Source organism: Ips typographus, linkage group LG14 (assembly GCF_016097725.1).
Source record: "Ips typographus isolate SLU linkage group LG14, UJ_Ityp_2.0, whole genome shotgun sequence".
Lineage (NCBI taxonomy): Eukaryota > Metazoa > Arthropoda > Insecta > Coleoptera > Curculionidae > Ips > Ips typographus.
The window spans coordinates 4844940-4866104 of record NC_138435.1 but is presented as its reverse complement, the minus strand read 5'-3'; the positions used below and the strand labels follow the sequence as shown (position 1 = coordinate 4866104).

Sequence of the window (21165 nt, the reverse complement as noted above, 5' to 3'; positions counted from 1 at the left end):
CACCACATGAAGAGGCTATTGATGTACAGGCGCATGTGTGACAGGATAGACGGGGGCGTGTTTCCCTTTGAGTGGCTGCTCAAGGTCTGTGCGGACAGCAATGTCAATGTTGCCAGCAAGATAGCTTCCATGCGCTTGCGGGGCTTGCTCCTAGGATTGGCTGGAGCGCGGACTTGCGTCTCCTTGGGTCTTGGCATGTTTGCTGGCCAATCACAGAAATTTTTACACGGCCTGATAAAGTGGATCTATCAGATGGTAATACTTCAGCTGCAATGATGAAAACAGCCTGCAGCACGGGGATGCTCCTGGCGGGCGCCATTTTATATGTGCTGGCTGATGCGCCATGCAGGGCACTCAACCGGCCAATGGCACTCGCCTGGCCGGCCGCCTGCCTCAACGTCATTCAATATCTTCCTCAGGATGATTAATAAATGTCGTAAAAAATTTGTAATTCAATCAGCAAACTATTGTGTCATAAGTAATGGCTAATGCAAGAGAGCTATTTGTGCAATAAGGCAGGGATTGATTGTGTGGAGTCCTTGAGGAGGCAGCACTGAAGCGTCCATCTGATATCCCACCTCCGGCTGGCCGTCTGCGCTTGCCGATTATATCTTCCCCGCCTAACAGTAGTTAACTCGCATCCCAGCATCGCTGTTTCACTTCTTCCTTGGCCTCCGCCAATGGGATGCCGCCCCACCGGTGTGCGCCGCATCCGACTCTGCAGGGCCTCGGCTGGAACACCATCTCACACCGCAATGGCCAGTGCATGAGATTGTATAAAAAACATATAATTAGCCGTGCTTATTAGTCATCAAGATAATTTTATTAGCCCCTTCATAGGCCGCGCTAACAGCGGGAGCCAGGCTCCACTCTTCAACACCTCTCGCAGGGGCTGGCTGCCGGGACGCAGGCCTGCCACAAATTTACCGCACCGTCTCCTCCCCCTCCCCGAACTCCGTCCTTTCATACTCCCTCAGCCTGCTTTCGAGCACCTCTATTCTGCTCTCCCTGTATTTCAGCTCGAGCATCGTGAGAAGCAGACGCACCCGCTCGTCCCTGGCCACCTCCCTGGCGGTCGGCCGTCCCTCCTTGGCCAGGCACCTGCCCACCAGGGCCGACAGATGCCTGTCCGCGCACAGGCCCTCGGCGCAAATCTCCTTCCCCACTATCTCCCCATACAGCGCGGCCCTACTATCCCCGGTGAACGGCTTGGTCTGCATTAGCATCTCGTACAGCACCACCCCCATCCCCCACACATCGACCGTGGCCCCGTACGGCAGCTTCTTCACCATCTCCGGCGCCATGTAGAACGGCGTGCCGACCGTCGCACCGTCGCTGACCTGTCCGCTATGCTGCTCCAGGCCCGTGGCCAGGCCGAAGTCGCAGAGCTTGAACTCCAGATGCTCCGCGTCCCGCACCCAGAACTTATTTACCAGTATGTTCGCCGGCTTTACATCCCGGTGGATGATCCTCCTCGAATGTATATAGTAGAGCGCGTCAGACACCTGGCTGAGTACCGACCACCCGAGCCCGGGCCCGGGCACGGGCGCGGTCTTCCCGCGGCCGAAATACTGGATCATCTTCTCGAGAGTGCCGTAGTTGGCATACTCCAGAATAATAAATACCGACCCATTCAGCTGGATGCTGTCCAGCTTCTTGATCACTCTCCGGTGGCTGAGCTGGCCCAGTATGGATATCTCCCTGTGCGCATGCGCGAGATACTTGTCTATAACCGACTTGCACACCACATACCTGTTGCCATCCTGGGACCTAAGCAGATATGCCGTGCCGTGCGCTCCCCTGCCTATCTTCTCGATGAACCTGTAATTCTCCATTTGCATAAAGCTCGCCGCGCTTTTATGCCGCTTGCATGAATGCCGCAGCAGGTGCCATAGCAGCGCCAAATATATGGGCTCAAAATGTGCGCATTCGGGTGCATCCATCCACCTGAGCGTGCAGCGCGCCAGTGCATATGCCCATACAGACCAACGCATATTAAAGCACTTTATTTATTCCTCCGCCTCGTCTACCTTGTTGATATACTCAAGGTTGAAGCCGTCGGCATTGTCGCCAGACACCTTGATGAACTCCTTCAGCGCCTTAGAGCGCAGGAACCTCTTGATGTAGAGCTTCATGTTCTTCTTAACGACATTCCCATGCTTGGATATGATATCTACCGAGGACGAGTTGTTCACAAACTCGATCTCGCGGCTTGCGACAATCTTGCTGTTGCGCACCTTCATAATGCTGCGGAAGTAGTCCACCATGTCCTCTGCGGTAATCAGCCCGTCGTTCACCTGGTCCTTGATGTCTATGGTGTACTTTCTAAGTGGTGTTTCATCCGAATCAGCCATGGATGGGTCGCCTGGTCGCAAAAATTTTTATTCCAAAAAATTTTGCAGAGGCCGGAGCTCCTGCCGTGGCGCCGCAGGTAAGATGCTGCGCTGCTCTAGTGCTGCCCAGGAGACGCCGTCGATAATGGTGCCGGCGTCGTCTCTTATTTGGTAAATACACGGCTGGCTGGCCCCTTTCTGGCCGCCGTCTTCCCAGCGCTACCATTGTCGGGCAAATGGACACGAGCCATTGCATGCCCTCCCAGTCCTGGCTGCAGGGCATTCTCGCGCAGCCGCTGGCAGATGGCGTGGCCGTTGCCCGGCTCCTGCGCACTCGGCGGGCCCGGACTGCGCTGCCATGCGGGCCCCATGCCTGCGCCGTTGTAGACACCCCCGCTACCTGGGCCGTCCCCGCCTGAATCAGAAGCAGGTTCACATCGCTGGCGCTGCCGGACTCAGGCTTGCAGGCGTTCGCATAGTAGCCCGCGCCGTAGGCAATAGCCTCGTCAGGGTTCAGCGGCGAAACAACCTTCTTCTCCGCGGCAGGGGTCGCCGCATTCTCGCCGAAGAACTCCTCAAGAATCGCCTTCACCTTCGGGATCCTCGAGGATCCACCGACCATCACCACCCTGTTGATCGTGTTCTTTCCTCTGTATATCACAGAGTCGATGTCCTTCGCACCGGAGTTGCTCCTGAGAATCTCAGCAACATCCAGCTTCCCGTCCGCAGTGTAGATCGGGATGATGCCCTCGCAGGAGAGCAGCACGCCCTTCACCCTCTCCAGCAGCTTGTTGAATATCTCGCGGGAGGCCCTCTCGAACTGGGTCCTGGAGATCTCGAACACAAGATCCTGCGAGCCTCTGTAGCACGAAAGATTGAAGACCACCTTCAGATTCGTAGACAGCGACGCCTTCACCTTTATGGCCTCCTGCCGGAGCCTCAGCGATCACATCTCAATGATCACATTGTCGTAGTCCGCGCCGCCCAGGAAATTGTTCCCGGCGGTCGCCTTGACAATCCCGACCGGACTCTCGCTGTCGTACGAGAAGTCAAGCACCGACACATCGTAGGTGCCGCCTCCCAGATCAAACACCAGGATCCTCTCCTCCTGGCCGTCCTTGTTCTTGCTTGTTCTTGATCATGATCGAGCCATATGCCATCGCCGCCGCCGTCGGCTCCGCAAGCAGAGTCGTCTCCACGGACAGGTCGTTGTTGTTCTCGTCCTTCTTCCCCGCAAACGCAATCCTCGCCGCATCCAGCGTCCGCTGCTTCGCGCCATCGTGGAAGTACGCCGGCACCGTGATCACCGCATATGTCGGGTACAGCCCGAGCCTCTGCTTCGCAGACTCGAGCAGGTAGCTGAGCACGCACGCCGAGACCTGGATGGGCTCGTAGACCTTCTCCGTCCCGTTCTCGCACACAACAATCCCAATGTTGTCCGTCGCGGTCTCCGCGCTCTTGCCGCCGCTCCTCTTGATCTCCCTGATCTGGAATGGCCAGAACGGCATCGCCTTCTTGATGTCCGCATCGTAGATGCCCTTGCCGAACATGCGCTTCGCCTCGTACACGAAGTTCGTCGGCGCAGAGGCCGCCGCCAGGATTGCATTCGAGCCGACCACCGGCACGCCGCCGTCCTTGTCGAAGCACACAATCGAGGGCGTGATGCGCTCGCCGTCCCTGTTGTCAATGATAGACAGCTCGCCGTTAACTATACCGGCCATGCAGGACATTGTCGTTCCAAGATCTATTCCAATCACCTTGTGCGTTGGGGAACCACCAGCCATGGGGAGAGCAAAAATTGCCAATTTATATTTGAAACATTCTAGAAATTTTTTTCCGCATGGACAAATTTTCTAGAAAAATTTTCAGTCGTGTGCAGAGAGAACACAGGCGGTTGGCATACCAGCTGCAATGCGCGGCGGGCCGTCGTGCAGAGCGCACCTGGCTCGGCACCAACGCGGCAATGCTGCACATGACGGTAGGCCCCGCACAAGCTCGGCCGATAGCACATGCAGGGTATGTTCCTCGACCGCACCCGCTTGGCCGGAGCACCACAAAATATACGCAGCAAAAATGCCTGCAGCCCCGGCCGCCATGCGGGGTGCACAGTACCAGGCTGCGTGCCTGGGACTCCCATAATTGCCGCTGCAGTAATATAATGCATTGCTCGCACCCAGAGCAGGCGCCCGGTGAAGCCGTCCGGCGGGAGCCATCGACCATTCTGCCGGCATGCCTTCAAAGCGGCACAGACAGCATTGGCACCATCCAGTTATTAAATTCTGCTAGCCAGTGGGTGTTGGGAAGTAGCAGGCTCATTCTGCATGCCCACTCTAGAAGTACAGGCCCCGACCCGCGTGTGCTGCAGGCTTCTGGGTATGATCTACCATAAAGGCGGCCCGGCCTATTTTACCAGGAAGAGGGCACCGTCGAGGAGCCGGCTATGCACGTTGTGCCTTTATGGATTTTCTGGGCCTCCCATTTTCGCGCAGTCCTTGCGGCCCAGGAACTTGAGGGGCCGCAGCATTTTAGACGCATGCGCTCCAGGCGGGTATTCGAGGAAGGGAGGGCTCTCACGGCATGTAGCCGGCCCGCTGCCAACAAAGAGTGTGCGCTGCAGTGCATGGCCGGGCATCAGCCCATCTCCCCACCTGCCCGCCCCTTCTCGATGCACTGCGAATACAATTTCTCCCCACATCAATCGCACATTTTTGAAGGCCACAATGCCCGCATACGCCATCATAAAGCTAGACACAATGGACTCCAGAATCACAAAGTAAAAGTACAATCTGGAGAACTTCAGCATATTCTCGCGCGGCACCATAAAGAACGTCATCCGGGTGATGGTGCGCGAGGTTGCAGAGCGGACAAACCGCGACACCAAAATCATGGAGATACGCGAGAAGCTCAACGAGAAGGACGAGATCAAGGTCGTGACGCAGCGCCGTGCGCAGACGCGCGTGGTCGTGATCGTGGATGGAAAATACAACTCGGCGATTGCCCAGCAGCTGCTGCAGGTGGTCTTCGAGAACGACGACTACGAGCGGCTCATCAAGGACTACAAGAACAGGAGGACTTTAAGACTGTCAAGAAGAAAAACTCGTGCTGCTGAGATGCGTGGTGGCTGGAATCGCGCCGCCCGCGGGCGTGCCCATGAATGGCCGTCCAACGTCTCAGAATGCTGCGGCAGCCCGTCTCCGAGCAGCCTGCTTTATAATAAATTTATTGCCAGTCTCTCTCCATGAGCCATCGGAGCGCATATCATCGCGCAAATGCAGGCCAAAACGCCCGGGACGGCAGGCACCTGCACACGCGAGGATGGCTCGCACGCTAGTTCTTATGCGCAGGTCATTAGTATGCGACCGCCAAGCATCTGCCCGTGCCTTAACGCCAGACACAGAGGCCCATCTCCGCGCGACACACCATAGTCCAATGGCGCGGTGGATGTACACTGGGTAAAGATACCAAGCCCTAGATTGTCCCCAGGCCACAGACCATTCGACGAAAATAACATTTCCCCAACACTGGCACAATACTTCACTCATGCCGAGGCACAGCCAATAAGTAGCCCATGCGACACGTTAATTTATTATTCGGCTCGGCATATTTTGGCTGCCGGAGGATGTCCCCTCAGCCATGGAGCTGCAGAGCCGCATCCTCGCTCTCGTAGTCGCTCAGAATGTCCAGCGCAGAAACCGAATCGTAGACACAGGAGAGCTGGTCGAGCAAGAGGCTGCCCTCCTCGGCAGAACTCTCCTCCGCCTTCGTCCTCTCGGAGTCCAGAAATGAAAACCACCCGGCCAGGCTCTCCTCCCTTCGCCCGGCGCGCCTGTTCTTGATCCCCTCAAGCCCCCTCGGATTCCCAAACCCTTCAAGCTTCACCTCGCTATTTATGTTCACCTTGCACCGCAGCTCGCCGCCCCCCGCAGCGGTATTTTGTGCAACGCTATGCTGTTCTTGTACCTTGCCTTCCTCTGGTATCCCATAGGCTCCCGGTCGTGCATCAGCGGCTCCGTTGTGTTGTCGACAAACCGCAGATTGGGACAGCCCTTGTAGTAGGTTATCTTCCCCGTCTCCAGGGAGAAGGCCGACATGTGCGTGCCGCTCAGGACTTTTATGCTGCCCAGGTAGATGCGGAACGAATGGGCCTGGCACTCCCAGTTGAACGTTATGTGCGAGTACTTGTAGCAGCCGATGGGGTCAACGTAGAAGCCGATGCGGTCGAAACAGAGCAGGTAGGTCGAGTCCTCTATCCGGAATATTTCCTTGGCGATGGACCCCTTTATGAGCCCGGCAAGCGTGGACGTGAGCGGATCGCTGTACTCGAGCAGGTTCTGCGTCCGCAGGGTGTTGACCTCCACTATCTCGAAGTCCTTGCATCCGATGACGATGCGGTTTCTCATGTAGGACACGCACGACACGTAGAAGCCAACGTACAGCTTCCTCGAGAGCGTGATCGTGTAGCTGTCGTCGTCGTCCAGCACGTTCAGTATGTAGACCACGGAAAAGCCGAAGTCCCTGTTGCTGATGAGCGTCAGGTAGATCTGGCTGCCGAAGGACCCATAGAGGAAGTCGCTGGCCGATATCTCGATCTGCCTGTCCTCGAGCGTCATGCTCCGCGAGTTAAACCTGGAGACATAGATGTTTGAGCCCGAGAGGTAGAAAAGAAGCTCCGCGGCCCTGTCGTATGTGATCTTTGTGGCGTAGCGCGTAGACACCAGGACCACTGCGCTCCCTATCCGCCGAAATATGCCTCTGGGCGTGGAGTATATCAGCATGGCCCGCTGGTCCCGCACATACCCCTCGTCGGTGATCACCGGAGGCTTCTCGAAGATGACCTTGGAAAAGTAGAAGCTCGTGCGCTTGAAGCAATTACTCCAGCACCAGCTGCTGCCCCCGCTGAATATTCTATCCTCGTCGCCCATGCCAGAGTCATTCTGGCTGCTCTCGCCGAGGCTGCAGCCGGCCTCGGCGCCCACATGCCCGTGGGTCCTCGCAGTCTTCTTCTCTGCCTCCACCATTTGATCGTAGTCATCCCAGCTCACAGAGACTGTGTCGATCTGATCGCCGTCATCGCCGCTGTAGGCGTTCAGATATGTCTCGATCTGATTGGTATACCGCTGATTGTCTGGGATCTCGGCCTCGGACATCCCAGACGACGGCTCCGCGCTGGCCTGTTCGCTGCTTTTAGGCGCTGCCGTGCGCGACTCGCTGCTGCTGCGCTCCGGCCCCGCTCCGCCCCCGCCCTCATCCTGGCCCCTGTGGCCCGGGGGCACCAGGCTCAGCTGGGTCGGTATTTTGCAGAGGGACATTTTTATCACAGTATCCTGTCGTCGGCGAGCCTCGTCTTCAGCTGCAGCGACGGCTCGGTGCGCAGCTTCTTGCTTATCCGGTCGATGGCCCTGCGTATCATCGCGTAGTAGAGGTCCCGCGTGCTTTCGTCCTCAAAATAGAGGATCTTCTCTATCCCCAGGCCCCGCTGCATCAGGTATATCGGATAGAGCGCATCGAGCTTCTCATCCTTCCCGAACCTGCCGGTCGGCCTCCTTATGACGGTGAGCCCGTTCAGGAATATCGGAGGCTCCTTGATATCAATCTCATCGAATAGGTTCTCCACGGTGCTGCAGAAGAAGTGCTTGGTCCCGATGTGCTCCACCCCGTATTTGCGCAGGAAGGATCCCACGACCGTGCTGAAGTCCCTGTTTCTGGAGTTCGAGCGGTCGAACTCGTACTCGGACTTGGGGAGCCTCGCGACATACTCCTCGTACTTCCCGAAGCCTTCGAACAGATCCAGAAACAGGGTGGCGTACTCCAGGCTGTCGGTGTTCATTGTGCCGTCCTTCTGCAGCTCGAACTCCCAATCATCTATTTCGGAGGAGGCCATTGATATGTCCTCGGCAGTGCTGGGATACTGCGGCTGCGTGATGTTCCCTGCCTGGTTGCGCAGGATCTCCGCCAGGTCGGTGTCCGGCCCGCTGCTGCTCGACTCTGCTGGCCTGTGCGGCGACCTGTGGGAGTGCTTCTCCTTCCTCTCCTCCCCCAGCTTCTCCATCTTTCTGAGGTAGCGCTGGTATGCCTCCGGATACTTCTTGAGGACCGCCACGTTGCGGAGGTGCATCTCCCTGTATATCCGCTTGTGGAAGCGGTAGATGACATTCATGTTAATAAAAAAATCGAGTCGCATATATTGAACTTGGTCTGCGGGGATATCTGTGACAGCCCCAGGATTTTCTTCCGCAGCCCTATCTGCCACAACTTCAGATCCCGGATGTACGATTTCTCGCTGTAGAAAAGCTCCGCTATTGCCTCTATCCGCTTCTTCTTGCTGGGCATAGGCTGGGGGAGACAGGTGCTTTTAAATGGCCGTCCTTCGTTCCGGGAGCGAATAGGATTCTGTGTTTGGGCTGCAAGCCGATTTGCTGCCTGCGGCCAACCGTCGAATTGGCATCTCTGCGCCTCTTGATGCGGCATCGCCCTGGATGCGTCTCCAGGCGCTGCGGGCAAAAGGAGCAATAACCCGACTGCGCCATGGCTTCAAAACCACCCGCGCCGCTTTATCCGGCAGAATACCACCCCGACAGATAAAAGACTGGCTAGGCCAACCTTGGCCCCATCTATTTTCGTCATAGGCGCCAATCGTCAGCTGAGATGCATAAGCTTGCGGAGGCGGACGATCCTCCAATGGGAGGGCATTTAAATTGGCCAGATCCCGGCGCACGGCCAAGACACAAACACGCCAGACTACAGCACAAAACCTCCGCTTTATTTACCGCAGCAGATAGCCCGCTATTCCTTCTTGGATTTATCCTCCACCCATGCCTCGGTGTCGAGGGGGCACACGTTCCGCATGCTGCGCCACCGGTCGATGCAGTGCGAGTGGAAGGCATGCCCGCACTTGCCCCAGCTCACGGAGCACTCCCCGCACGTATCCAGCCCATTCTGGCACTCGACGCACGTGTCCATGATGTGGTTCCTGCAGATGGCGCATGTCTCGATCTGTGGCGCCCGGGGACCTGGTGGAGGTCGCGGGGATCATCGCGTCTGAGCAGGTGGAGGATGCCTACCGGCTCAAGATCGAGTGCAATAACATCCAGGTCATTAAAAACAGGGAGGTGCTGGGCCGCTATGTGGAGGGGACTCTCGGCAGCAGGACCGGCCACGACGGCGAGGGTGCGGCCCGCTCCGACGAGGCAGCCCCGTACTCCTACGACAATTTTCAGATGTTCAGGACGATTTCCGAGGACCCTGGACTGGTCGACATATTTATCGACGCATTTTACTCGTCGATCATCGGACACGAGCACATCAAGAAGGGGCTGGTCCTCGCCCTGTTTGGCGGCACGCGAAAGTACACGGGCGTGAAGACTACGCGCTCCGAGATACACATCCTTATCGTGGGCGATCCCGGGCTCGGGAAGTCCAGGATGCTGCTTGCGTCTGCAGGAATACTGCCCAAGTCCACGCTGGTCAGCGGCAACTTCTGCACAACAGCCGGCCTGACCGTCTCCATAACGCACGATCCGTGCTCCGGCGAGTACATGGCAGATGCTGGCGCTCTCGTCGTCTCGGACGGTGGCATCTGCTGCATCGACGAGTTTGACAAGCTGGACGACTACTTTGCCCTGTTTGAGGTGATGGAGAACCAGGTTGTCACGGTTGCCAAGGGAGGCGTCGTCTGCTCCGTGCCTGCGAGGCCCACAATCCTGGCAACTGCGAATCCCAAGCACGGCCATTTTGACAGCAGCAAGTCCGTGAGGGAGAATATTCGCTTCGACAGTGCCCTCCTATCGCGCTTCGATCTCATCTACGTCATGCTCGACAACCTCGGTGAAAGAGAGGACTATGGGGTGTGCAACCAGATACTCAAGTCGCGCACCGTGTGTGCAGAGAGCGCCGATGGGGGCAATCCAAGGGCTGGTGGGTATTCCAGGGAGGCACTTAGGGCATATATCGAGTATGCCAGAAACACGGTCAGCCCTGTGCTGAGCCAGGCTGCCAGAGCGACGATCGCGGAGTACTACCTCTCCATCCGGGCCAACAGGGGCGTGAGCATCAGGAATCTTGAGTCCCTCATAAGGCTTACGGAGAGCTGTGCAAAGATGCAGCTCAAGTCGATAGCCTCTGTTGGCCATGCGCGCTATGCCATCAAGCTGTACAGGAGTATCCTGATCAAAGACGAGGCGCCGTCCAAAAAGAAGGCGACGCTCAACGAGCTGCTCCGCGAGTACGCTGCCTGCCGCGGCCCGTTCATCGCGAGGGAAGAGCTCGTTGCCCTGGTCGAGGGTACTACGAACTACGAAGTACAAGATCCTGCTGAAATAGCCGGATATGCGGCGTGTGCATAATTGTCATCCCCTGGTGAACATAGGCTGTGTGCAGCGAGAGTCTATTATTTATTGATGGCCGCCCCTCGATAGGCCTCTGCTGCCACCGGCAGAGCGGACAGCACAGACAAAGGCCTGGCGCCAGCAGCCCATGCAAAATGTGCAGCCCGATTTAAATTATATAAATTCTAAAATGGTTAGCGTGATGTGCTCTGCCAGGCTCTCGCCTATTTTAATATCGTGGCAGAGCCAGCCCTATGCAAAGACCCCGCGGAGCCTGTCATATATGTCGACGCTCGCAGTAGCCCCCGATACTAGCAGGGCCGCCAGCGGCACTAGAATGTTGAGCGAATCCTCGGCTCTGCGCCTCAGTCTAAGCAGGGCCACGAATGTCAGGCAGTAGAAAAGAGACATGAGAATGGATGTGGCGTTCATAATGGAGTAGGCCGTCTCAAAGTGGATAATAAGGTAGACGGCAAGTCCGTACAGCATGTAGACGATGTGGCTGAAGGTGCGGTGCTTAGAGAAGTGTCCTGTGAAGATGCCGTCAAATACGGCGTGGCAGCTAAGAACCGGCCCGAGGTACATCACGCACTCCACGGATATCTTGATGCATCTGGCGACAGTCCCCAGCATGGGAGGGGAGAGCAGGCCGGCCAGCGGGGCCTCTACAAGCAGAAGGGGCGTGTCGCAGTGTGCCAGCTGGTGCCAGCTAAAAATTGCGCACTGGCCGAGTGCAAAGAGGAAATAGACGGCGGTGACAATGGCTACCGATATTGCGTACGGCACGGCAAAGGGCGCCGAGGACTGCATGTAGTTGCATGTGTTGTATCCTGAGAAGAAGAAAGTGCAGTTGACGAACGCCTTGACTATCTGGCTCCAGTCGCTGCGGTGAGCTGCCGGCGGGCTCCTTAGGCAGCCGCCGTCTGCGAACCACCACGAATATCCGATGAGGATGGCGAGCATGGCGGTGACGGCAATTTTAAGGTAGAAGAACACCCGGAAGAGATGGTCTTTACAACGGGCCGGGATGAAAAGGATGGTGAGCGTGGCCAGCACAAGCAGGTATCTTCCCAGCGGCACGGCTATGCGTAGGGCGGAGGCTGTCTGTGCCAGGCCGAAGGCACAGGAGGCAGGGATGACCGCACAGCACGAGAAGAAGTTGTAGGCCGTCGCCAGGGCCGGGCTGAAGGCCGTTTTCATGTACGTGGCGTCGCCGCCGCCGCCAGGGACGATCCTAGCCAGCTCTGCGTAGCACAGCGCCTGCACGAGGGCCAGCGCCCCGGCCGCAAGGATGATGCAGAGGGCGGCGTATGGTGCAATGCGGGCCTCAGCTAGGATGTTTGGCGCAAAGATAATAGCGGCCCCTATCGTAGAAATTAACGTAATTCGCACGATATCGTAAGATGAGAATTCGGCCATATAAAGGAGCTGCAAAATTTTTATTTTTTACTCGGTGCGCTAGCACTCCTGTGTATTTCATTGCCCTAAGCAGGGTGTCCACTAACGCCAGCAGCTGCCTGCTTCTGTTCGTCTTAATTCGCTTGCATCCGCCCTACCGGAGGTGGGTCTGCCAGAGATGCCTGCTTATGTGGCTGGAGTGTTTGCCTCGGCACACGCAGGCCGCATAGTATGTGGCGGCAGGGGCGCGCTCTGTCCCACTGTGCCTGCGTATCTGCTGCCCAGGCCACTGGCAGGCCTTCTTCTCCTTTCTACTATTTCCGCCCCACTATGAACGAATCGGAATCAAGGAAGAAGGACAAGGCAGCCGAGTCTGAATCGACTGGAGAGAACGACAGCCTGTACACGCAGGAGTCGGCATACAAGCAAAAGGACGACACGACTCTGCACTACCAAATATCGCAAATGAGTGCCGAGGATCTGCAGCGCTACGAGTCCTTCCGGCGCAGCAATCTGCCAAAGACGACCATGAAAAAATTCATCAGCAGCGTCATCGGACAGGCGGTGAATCCAAACATAATCATAGGCGTGTGTGGGCTGAGCAAGGTGTTTATGGGGGAGATGGTGAGGGAGGCGAAGAAGGCGCAGGCAGCAGCCGGGCAGGACGGCCCGCTGCTGCCTGTCCACATACACGAGGCGTACAGGCAGCTGTATAAGAGGCTACCTAACATGAAGGTCTATAAAAGGGAGCCCTGGAACAACTGAGGAGTGGGGCCCTGCTGCGGGGACGGGAGTAAATTTATTCGGAGCCAAGCTTGCTGTTCATTGTTGTGCGCAAACCTGCCTGCCGGGGACCCGCTTCCGAGGCTGCTGCCCGGCGCGGCGCCCAGCCCTGGTGGTGCTCGAAGGGCACACCCACAGGTAAGCCTACTACATATTGCGGAAATATACAGCCGTAGATGAGCATATTTACTTTAAGTCTAATAATTCGTGGCGAGGAGGCCATCAAACACATCCCCAGTGACCGGTATTCGCCATATGGGCATTCGTCCTAAAATATGACCATCAGCATGAATGCCACATAAACCAGGAATATTGCATAGCCGACCACCACAAGCCTGTTCTGCAGCGCCAGGTACTCACAAAATACGGTGGCTGCCGTGTAGGATCCCCAGAGGGCCGCGGCCGACCCGAGGCACAGCTGTGCACACACGCCCGCCCACTTCAGAGCTATGCTGAGCAGAGAGAACAGCAGTATCGGCCCCATGGAGTAGCCCAGAACGCTGCAGCACAAAAGCGCGCTGATCTCCTTGGTGCTGAGCAGGGAGAGAAGCGTGTAGATCGAGGCGCAGGAGCACAGGCTTCATCATCATCATCATCATCAAACAGCCTGTCTCGTCCACTGCTGAACATAGGCCTCCGTTAACGATCTCCATCTATTTCGATCCTGGGCATCCTGGATCCAATTTGGTGCTACTCTTCTTATGTCATCCGTCCACCGGGTCGGCGGACGACCTCTGTTCCTGAACGCATCCTGCCTAGGTCTCCACTCTATGATCTTTTTGGTCCATCTTTCGTTGGTCATTCTTGCGACATGTCCAGCCCAGTTCCACTTTAGATATTTCAGGGCGGGCTGGAAGTGGAATGTTTGGTCTTTGAATATTTGGAAGTTGTTCAGAGTGAGAGAGACGATATTGCCATTTTTAAAGCCGTCCATCGGGGTAAATTTTATTCCTACGCGGAAATAGCACGGCGCCGTAGAGAGGCGCAATAGTGGAGGCGCCGGGAATGAGCACCATGGCTGCAGGCCATCGCGCGAAGCATATCCTGGCGCAATCTGAGGCATATTTGTTGCCGAGACGGCCTCCCGCTGGGTGGCCCCAGCACGGATCCCCACGGCGGTGGCAGCGTAGCCTGCCGACCGCGCCTTTACGCCCTCCAATCTTTGTTGATGTCCTGAATATTCTGAAACAACAAAATTTTTGTAAAAGGGAACCCCGCTATGAAGTCTCTCACGACTGTTTCTTTCCAAATTCGACAGAAACTCTCGGAAATATACGATCTCACCATAGGCCGTCTGATCAGCCGGTTATTTAAAAAGCCGTCATCCGTGCTGTTTCTGGGCATCGACAATGCAGGGAAAACCACGCTAGTAAACAAGCTGAAAAACAACACCAACCACGTCTTCCTGCCCAACAAGCATGCCACGGAGGATGTAATCGAGATCGGCAACCTCAAGGCCACGGTGGTCGATATCGGCGGGCACAAGGCCGTTCGCATGGCCTGGAAGGACTACTTCTACAACGTGGACGGCGTCGTGTTTATTGTGGACACAGCCGATGAGCTGCGCTTCGACGAGGTGCGCGACTCGTGGGCGGCCGTGCGCGGCATGGAGAGGGAGGCGCCGATCCTGGTGCTGATGAACAAGATAGATCTTCTTGGCGAGACGAGCAGCTCCATAGCGAACAACCTGCAGCTGATGGACGAGCTGGAGGCTACGCTGGGGATATCCAGGAGCACCGAAGGCCAGAACATAGATGTAGCCTATGTGAGTATTGTGGGTGAAAGTACATACAACAGGGATTCGAAGCTTTACAAGGCGTTTGAATGGCTTAGCGACAAGATTAATGACAAAAGCAAGCAAAAGAAATAAAGAGATACTCCGTGCAGCGTTCTCCTGTTGTCTTCGGTGTTGGCATGCAGCCCGCGGCAGGTCCTGCGTCTCCATTTGATGGCGGGCGTCTCAGCTTGTTGTGATGGGGCGATCCATCTGCCGCTGTACAGCCACTGTAGCCCATCTATGGCGGGCTGTTTATTCATCTAAAACTGTGTTTTATCCCGCAGAGCTAAATACGCCAAAACGAGCAGACAGTATGATAATGTTATTTTACGCAGCGTTAGCGAGTGCCCTGGGCCTGCCGGGTGCTGCCTTCGGTGAGCCCACGGCTATGGATAGAAGGCTCCACATGGCATCTGCTCTCAAGCGGGAGGACCAGGAGATGGCTGCACATCTGCGGCAAGAAGGATTTACCGTTCTGGACCCAAAGTAAATTGGGTTGCTTAGAGGCTGTAGTTGTTATGTGGCGGACTGGCAGTCTGCTGTGTTGGAGCCCCGATCGCCGCAGGAGTGCATTTAAGAATTTCGCTATCCGCAGCCGGCGGCTGTATGGGTGCCCTGGCCCGCAGGGTTGCGACTGCTAGGTGGGTAGGAATTTCCTGCAGGCCGCCCTGCCACAAGTGGCAGTCTGTTGCTCCCACGGCGCAGGATTAGGGCCTCGCATGCGATGGTCAAAAGTAGAGGCATGCAATTGTCCTGCGGGCCCGTGCAGCAATTTTGATTTACTGTCTTGGAATATGCACGCCGCGCGAACTATTGTCCGGCCGGCAAAACTTAGATTGGCGATGCAGAATATGAGTTTATTCTAACAATCCATTTTTTTGAACTCCTTGATCAAGTTTAGCGCCTTGATCGCTGCCTGGGCTGATCGGGCCAGGGCGTATCCGGTGGAGACTGATCGTACAGCAAACGTGCTCTGCACAAGAGCATTCGGCTTGAGACACATTCCGCGGACATCCCTAACCAGCGCCTCCAGCACTGCTATAAACTCGTCCACGGTAATCCCCTCCAGCTTTTTCTCGCTAAAATACCTGTTATACAAAGTCTTGCCACCCCGTTCAGAATACTGCCTGAAGCTGTCCAGAGCAACATCCTTAATCCAGTCCATGACATCCCTCGTACAGCCGCTTCGGAGCTTCGTGTTATCGTGTCCACCGCCACTTTCCTTTACATGGACGTATTCGTCGTATAGACCCATGTTATCCTTTTGACACAACTTTGTGAGATTCTCGCCAATTGTGCCGGCACGGGCATATGCCTTATCGATTGGGACAGTCAGGTAAACGCTCGCCAGGTACCAGAACTCGTCGCTGGCCATGCTGCTCTGAAGCTTGTCCGTTGCGTACAGATGCGCAAGCTGCCTCATCCTTCCGATCAGTATCGAGGCGCAGAGCGCAGCATGCGGCGTTACCACCATTTTGAGCTTCAAGGCCCGGGATTTATTAAAATCCCTCCCCTCCTTTCTAGCCAGTTCCAACAGGGCAGAAAGCGCCATGGGCAGAGCCGCCTCAAGCACCTTATACTCCTCCTCGCTCCTTTCTGCTACTAACAGCAGTATGTGGGCTCCGTGCATAAACGGGAGGTACTCTTTTAAGGCAGCCAGGCTGTCCTCCCCATACTGCTTAATTTCCATGGCCAGATTCTTGGACTCGCCGACGGAGCCCTCCCCCTGGTCTGGCAACTTTTCCCTCTTCTGCGCAAGGCTCTCAAGAGCTCGCACGTACTCCTCGAGAGCATGCACATAGGAGCGCTTGCCATCTCTGAGGACCGCCTGTGCGTCCATATCGGAAGAAGCCCTGCAGAAGTCTCTGTATATCCGGCCCACAATGGTGCACAGCTCCTTGGGACTCCAGGCTTCATCCCACTCGATGGTGAAGTACTTCTCGTGAGGATCGACGCCTACTAAAGACCAGGGATCGCCGCATAGGGTGAGCACTTCGCTGTATATCTCATGCTTGATTGTCCTAATCCGGTGCCTCAGAGAATTCCTTACACCCTCCAACATTTTATCCCCGCTCCCAAAGCGGTAATAGGTCTCGGGGGCCGTGTGAAGCTTCTTCATCCCCTTCAAGGCTTCGCCCACATCTGTATCGTCCACATTGGTGCTGCTGCCAGGCGCCTGCTGTATCCGTGGACTGCGCTCAGCGCAGTTGACCGCCTGGACCGCGCAGGCTATAGTCGTAGCGTGTGCTAGCACAGCCAGTGCCTTCAGGCCTCGGATTGGCAGCTGCATGGAGGGGTAGCTGCAAACATATTAAATAAACTAATTAGCAAATTTTGCACTTAAAATCGCAAATTAATGAATATTAGTTAATATAATTCCTTGAAATGCGGTAACAAAACACTAGAATTACAAAAATGTAGCGCAGAGCTCTATGTAAGGCTAAGGGCAGCCAATGTTATGCGGGCCTCCCGGTAGGAAAGCGGTTCCGAGCGAGGGTACCAGACTTTGGTGCCATGTGCGGGACCCGATCAATGGAGGCCATGCGCCATGCATTCTGGTCCGCGATAATAACAAGCGTTGCAGCCTCATCGCTCACTGCCGTATACTGTGCTCGCACCGGGTCCTTGCGCCCAGTCCTGATAATAGATTGGCCAAAAGCAGCAAACTGCGGCCGACTGGGGCTCCGAAGCCGGGAAGCATGATGGCATAATACAGACGCGCGAATTATCATACGCGCTGCTCAGGGACAACGGCCTGGCTAGCCGCCGAGACGTCCATCCAGACGATAGCACCCAAGAAGGCGCCGGAAGGTGTTACTCTTAAGCAGCGATGCGAGTCCTCCAGGATGCTCGGATAACAGATCCGCGGGCTGGGCACAATGCAGTGACTGGCCCTTGGCCAAGTATCTTCCATCATAGCTAATTTTCAGCTGTGATGCGAGTGCCCCGCGACAAGGGATCGTGGCACATGAAATAAGCCAGCTGCGGGGCGAACTTAAGTTGTTTGCCGGCCAGTACATATGGTCGCAACGGCGGAAAACCCTTACGCGCCCGGAAGAACGGTTACTAAGTACGTCCCCAGCGGTGGCCTTTAAAGCATAAGGGCCAAACATTTTAATTGCTAGGAAGACGCAGCTTGCTGATCTCAGAAGCCTGCGCCTCTTTCAGGCCAGAGCCGAACAGTCTAAAATCGATGTAGGAAAGGATAAGCATGGTGAGCAGCTGTACAGCAATGTCGATGAGGTTCTGGTAATAAATACTAAATTAACAATTTACACTTACTAGTTATGGAGGGACATGATTTCAAACTCGTCGAACGATATCATTGCGTAGATACCCAAGTACTAGTGGAGGCTTATGCCGACGGGGTTTGTGTGGAAGGAGTAGGAGTAGAAGAAGAAAAAGGACACGAATGTGTTCACGTAGCCCAGCACCTCGAGCATTTTACGCACGGCAAACGCATCTAAATTAGCGGATTTTCACTTACTGTTTACGGACGGGTCGACCCCGGTGAGCTTGAAGAGGTAGAGGTTGATCTCCCGTCTTCGCGTGAAGAGATTGGCGACCAGATATGCAAATTCTACGTAGTTCAAAACGCAGAGGATTATGATGACTTCGAACTGCGGCATTTTGTAGCCCAGGATTGGGTTCCTGAATGCTATGGCGGTTATCACGATGAGTTTCTGGAAGAGGATAAATAGGGCCACGTAGTATTCATACACGCTATATGTGACTGCAGCCTTCAAAACCAAAGTGAATGTAAACGCGCTGTATGAGAAGAGGTAGACCAGCGCCTCGTAGTTGACATTGTAGGTATCGCGGCATCTGCACGAACTCACCACTGTGTGCTGCAGAACGGCGTAGCAAATGATGTATACCGCGAACAGTATATAATACACCTCTATGATCCCAAGCAGCTTGACCGGCACATATCTCTTTCTATATGGAATCTGAGGCGCTGCCCTGTCGCTCATCTATGGTCACCAAGCAGCCTGTGTTTATGGCAGACTATTTTTCGACATCTCTGCCCAGGAGCGGGCAGGAGGCGTGCGGGCGCCGATATGTGCACAGGCAAGCCCGCCTGCCTGTCTTATCTGAGACCGGTGTTAGAGTGCCCGTCTGCTTCAGAAATTATGATACAACACATCACGAATTATATTATGTTTGCCAAAACTAAAAAAATTAAAAAATATTAATCGGCCTATAGGAGGTGGTCAGGACTGGTGGCTAGAAGCTAGTATAATAAGTGATTAAAGAGTAAGGAGCTAGTATAATGTATGATTGAATAATAGAGAGCTAGTGTAATGGGCGATCGTGTGTAGCAGTATGATAAATGCCCTGGGCAATAATGGTGCTGCAAATATATCCAGGGATGCCGTTCCCCGGGAGTTTACAGACGACGAGTATCGCCTGCTGCGCTGCGTCCATCTGAACAGGGCCATAGTTGGCGAGCCGGTGGACCCTGCGAACGTCGTCGAAATGTATGCCGCGTCTGCATCTAGGATCGGCATGACGAAGATTCTGGCCCTCCATGCTAATGCTACGGTGCTGCTGGGGCACATGGATGATGAGGACAAGGCCTATTTTGTAAATAACAGCGATTCTCTGCACACGGAGATTCTTACGGACAGGAATCACGGCCTTCTGGTCAGAAATATGAAGAGTTCTGTATTTAGGCCCAACTACAGGGAAATCCTCACTGTCTGCCTGGAGTTTGTATCCTTTGACGCCTCTTTATTTGACACCTTCATAATGGTGCATGCGGCCTCGGAAACGGGCAAGCGCAATATCATTAGACTTGCGGCGCACCACAACCGCTGCCTGGTCGAGGAGCTGCTGCCCCACTCCGTGGACAGTGTCTTTTTAAGCTACCTGCTGAGGGCCCAGCACGGCTACGGCGTGTCCACGATTATGCAGCTTGTGGAGAACTCCAAGTCTCTGCGGCAGCCCGGCCTAATTTCAGATGCATGCGTGCTGCTGAGCAACTGTACGTCTGCGGAGCTGGTCTGCGACTTTTGTGCATGGGTGATAGCAAACGGTTACAGCGGGGCGGCGGCGCATTTCATTGAGCGCAATGCGGATCTGCTCAGCTCGGCCCTGCTAACCACTTTTGTGCAGAAAGTACTGTCAGGCCATGTGGTACAAATATTGCTGGCGAGGCAGGCCGGGCTTGTGGAGATGGCATACAATGATGGGCGGCACGACATTCTCCTGCAGATCGTGAAGGCCTCCTCTGTTGCGGCCATCCTCATAGCACATCCTCGGGTCTTCGATTTTCTGGCGGCTAACTATGAGTTTTTGCCCGACCAGCAGGCGATCGCAGCATTTGCCATCGAGAATATTCTGCTGGAGGGTGCGCTCCAAATCGCGCTTCGCGGGTATTCTCACCTGATTGTCCTGCGCACACACCGCCTGTGGCCTGCCATCAAGGCGATCATAATGGGGAAGACGCCGAGCCGCGATGAGGTGGAGCAGCATTTTGAAGAATATCGCCCAGTTCGAGAACGACGCCGACCTTTTTGCTTGCCAGTTTTCCAACGGAATGCGCATGAGCGCCGAGCAGCTCGAGGGGGCTGCTGGTGAGCAGAGCGCCCAGGCCGCAGACCTGATTAACGAGGCCGTGAAGGCCCGTGCAGCGGAGGTGCTCCCCGTAATACCGATGGTCGCCCCAATCCTAATCAAGCACAGGAAGGAATCCATCCGCCTGCTATTCGAGGAGTTCGGCGATCTTCTATATGCATACGCAGGCAGCATACTGGCGCACTATCCGGAACAGCTTGCTGTCCTTGTCCATTTGGACCCCCGGTTTTCTCTGGGAGAAATTATATCCTACCTCGAGAGAAGCATGCCATCTGTCTCAGACGGAAGGCGCGAAGGTCTGATCTGCGTCACGAGGGATATACTTTCCAAGGGCAAATGCAAGAGCAGCGCAGTTCTCAGGAGGGCGGCCCTATTTTTGCAGTTGGAAGCTGCATTGGAGAACATCCCGGAGGATATCTACAAATCCTTTGTCCTGTTCTACATTAGGTCCTGCGGAAAGCTCAGCGATGCGGCCGTGGAGGAGTTGCTACTGGAGCTGTCCATTAAGCAGCCCACCCTGTTCCTGGCACTGGCTGCGGAGCATATGGGGAGCAGCAGTGATATTTTCCAGGCCGCGTACATGTATGCGGCGGAGAGCATTCTGTCTGGGGATGGCCTGCTTATGGGGTTCGCCGCAGATTTCATTAACCACTGCCCTGGACGGGCAGCGTGCGGTAGCCTTCCGCTCTGCAAGAAGGTCTTCGAGCTTGCGGACGGCAACTCGGCGGCTTTGCTGGCCGCACTATGCCGCGCAGACAGCTCGCTCGTATCCGAGGTCAACAGCCACATCGGGTCAGCCATTGCTGGGGGGCGCAGTGTTGCACACGGTCTCGCGACCCTGGCATTTTTATTCAAGCGCGTGCCCGCCTTCAAAGCCCACAGAGCAAGCGTGCTGCCGCTGTCGGCCATACTTTCAGAAAACACGGACGAGAGTATTGCTGAGAGTGCAAGGATCCTCCATGAGAGTTTG

The 21165-nt window shown here is 55.6% G+C and overlaps 6 protein-coding genes across 6 annotated transcripts; 3 read left to right on the top strand and 3 right to left on the bottom strand.

The window, feature by feature from the left end:
• Positions 1-923: 923 nt before the first annotated feature.
• Positions 924-1835, bottom strand: LOC145737984 (aurora kinase C-like). Its single transcript, XM_081992838.1, has one exon. The coding sequence runs from the start codon at positions 1833-1835 to the stop codon at positions 924-926; it is 912 nt and encodes a 303-aa protein (XP_081848964.1).
• Positions 1836-2009: 174 nt separating this feature from the next.
• Positions 2010-4117, bottom strand: LOC145737983 (uncharacterized). Its single transcript, XM_081992837.1, is given in 3 exon segments — positions 2010-2365; positions 2592-3456; positions 3458-4117. Coding segments are annotated over 3 exon segments (1881 nt in total).
• Positions 4118-9316: 5199 nt separating this feature from the next.
• LOC145737982 (DNA helicase MCM8-like) lies at positions 9317-10675 on the top strand. The gene has a single exon (XM_081992836.1). The coding sequence runs from the start codon at positions 9317-9319 to the stop codon at positions 10673-10675; it is 1359 nt and encodes a 452-aa protein (XP_081848962.1).
• Positions 10676-10909: 234 nt separating this feature from the next.
• Positions 10910-12076, bottom strand: LOC145737981 (uncharacterized). The gene has a single exon (XM_081992835.1). It carries the CDS (start codon positions 12074-12076, stop codon positions 10910-10912), a length of 1167 nt encoding a protein of 388 aa, XP_081848961.1.
• Positions 12077-12286: 210 nt separating this feature from the next.
• LOC145737980 (transcription initiation factor TFIID subunit 11-like) lies at positions 12287-12820 on the top strand. Its single transcript, XM_081992834.1, has one exon. The coding sequence runs from the start codon at positions 12287-12289 to the stop codon at positions 12818-12820; it is 534 nt and encodes a 177-aa protein (XP_081848960.1).
• A 1237-nt stretch (positions 12821-14057) lies between these two features.
• Positions 14058-14708, top strand: LOC145737978 (uncharacterized). Its single transcript, XM_081992833.1, has one exon. It carries the CDS (start codon positions 14058-14060, stop codon positions 14706-14708), a length of 651 nt encoding a protein of 216 aa, XP_081848959.1.
• The last annotated feature ends 6457 nt before the right edge of the window (positions 14709-21165 follow it).

Excerpts from the sequence above, each read along its gene's own strand:
- LOC145737984 (XM_081992838.1), bottom strand. The coding sequence starts at position 1,835 with ATGGAGAATTACAGGTTCATCGAGAAGATAGGCAGGGGAGCGCACGGC.
- LOC145737982 (XM_081992836.1), top strand. The coding sequence starts at position 9,317 with ATGTCTCGATCTGTGGCGCCCGGGGACCTGGTGGAGGTCGCGGGGATC.
- LOC145737981 (XM_081992835.1), bottom strand. The coding sequence starts at position 12,076 with ATGGCCGAATTCTCATCTTACGATATCGTGCGAATTACGTTAATTTCT.
- LOC145737980 (XM_081992834.1), top strand. The coding sequence starts at position 12,287 with ATGTGGCGGCAGGGGCGCGCTCTGTCCCACTGTGCCTGCGTATCTGCT.
- LOC145737978 (XM_081992833.1), top strand. The coding sequence starts at position 14,058 with ATGAAGTCTCTCACGACTGTTTCTTTCCAAATTCGACAGAAACTCTCG.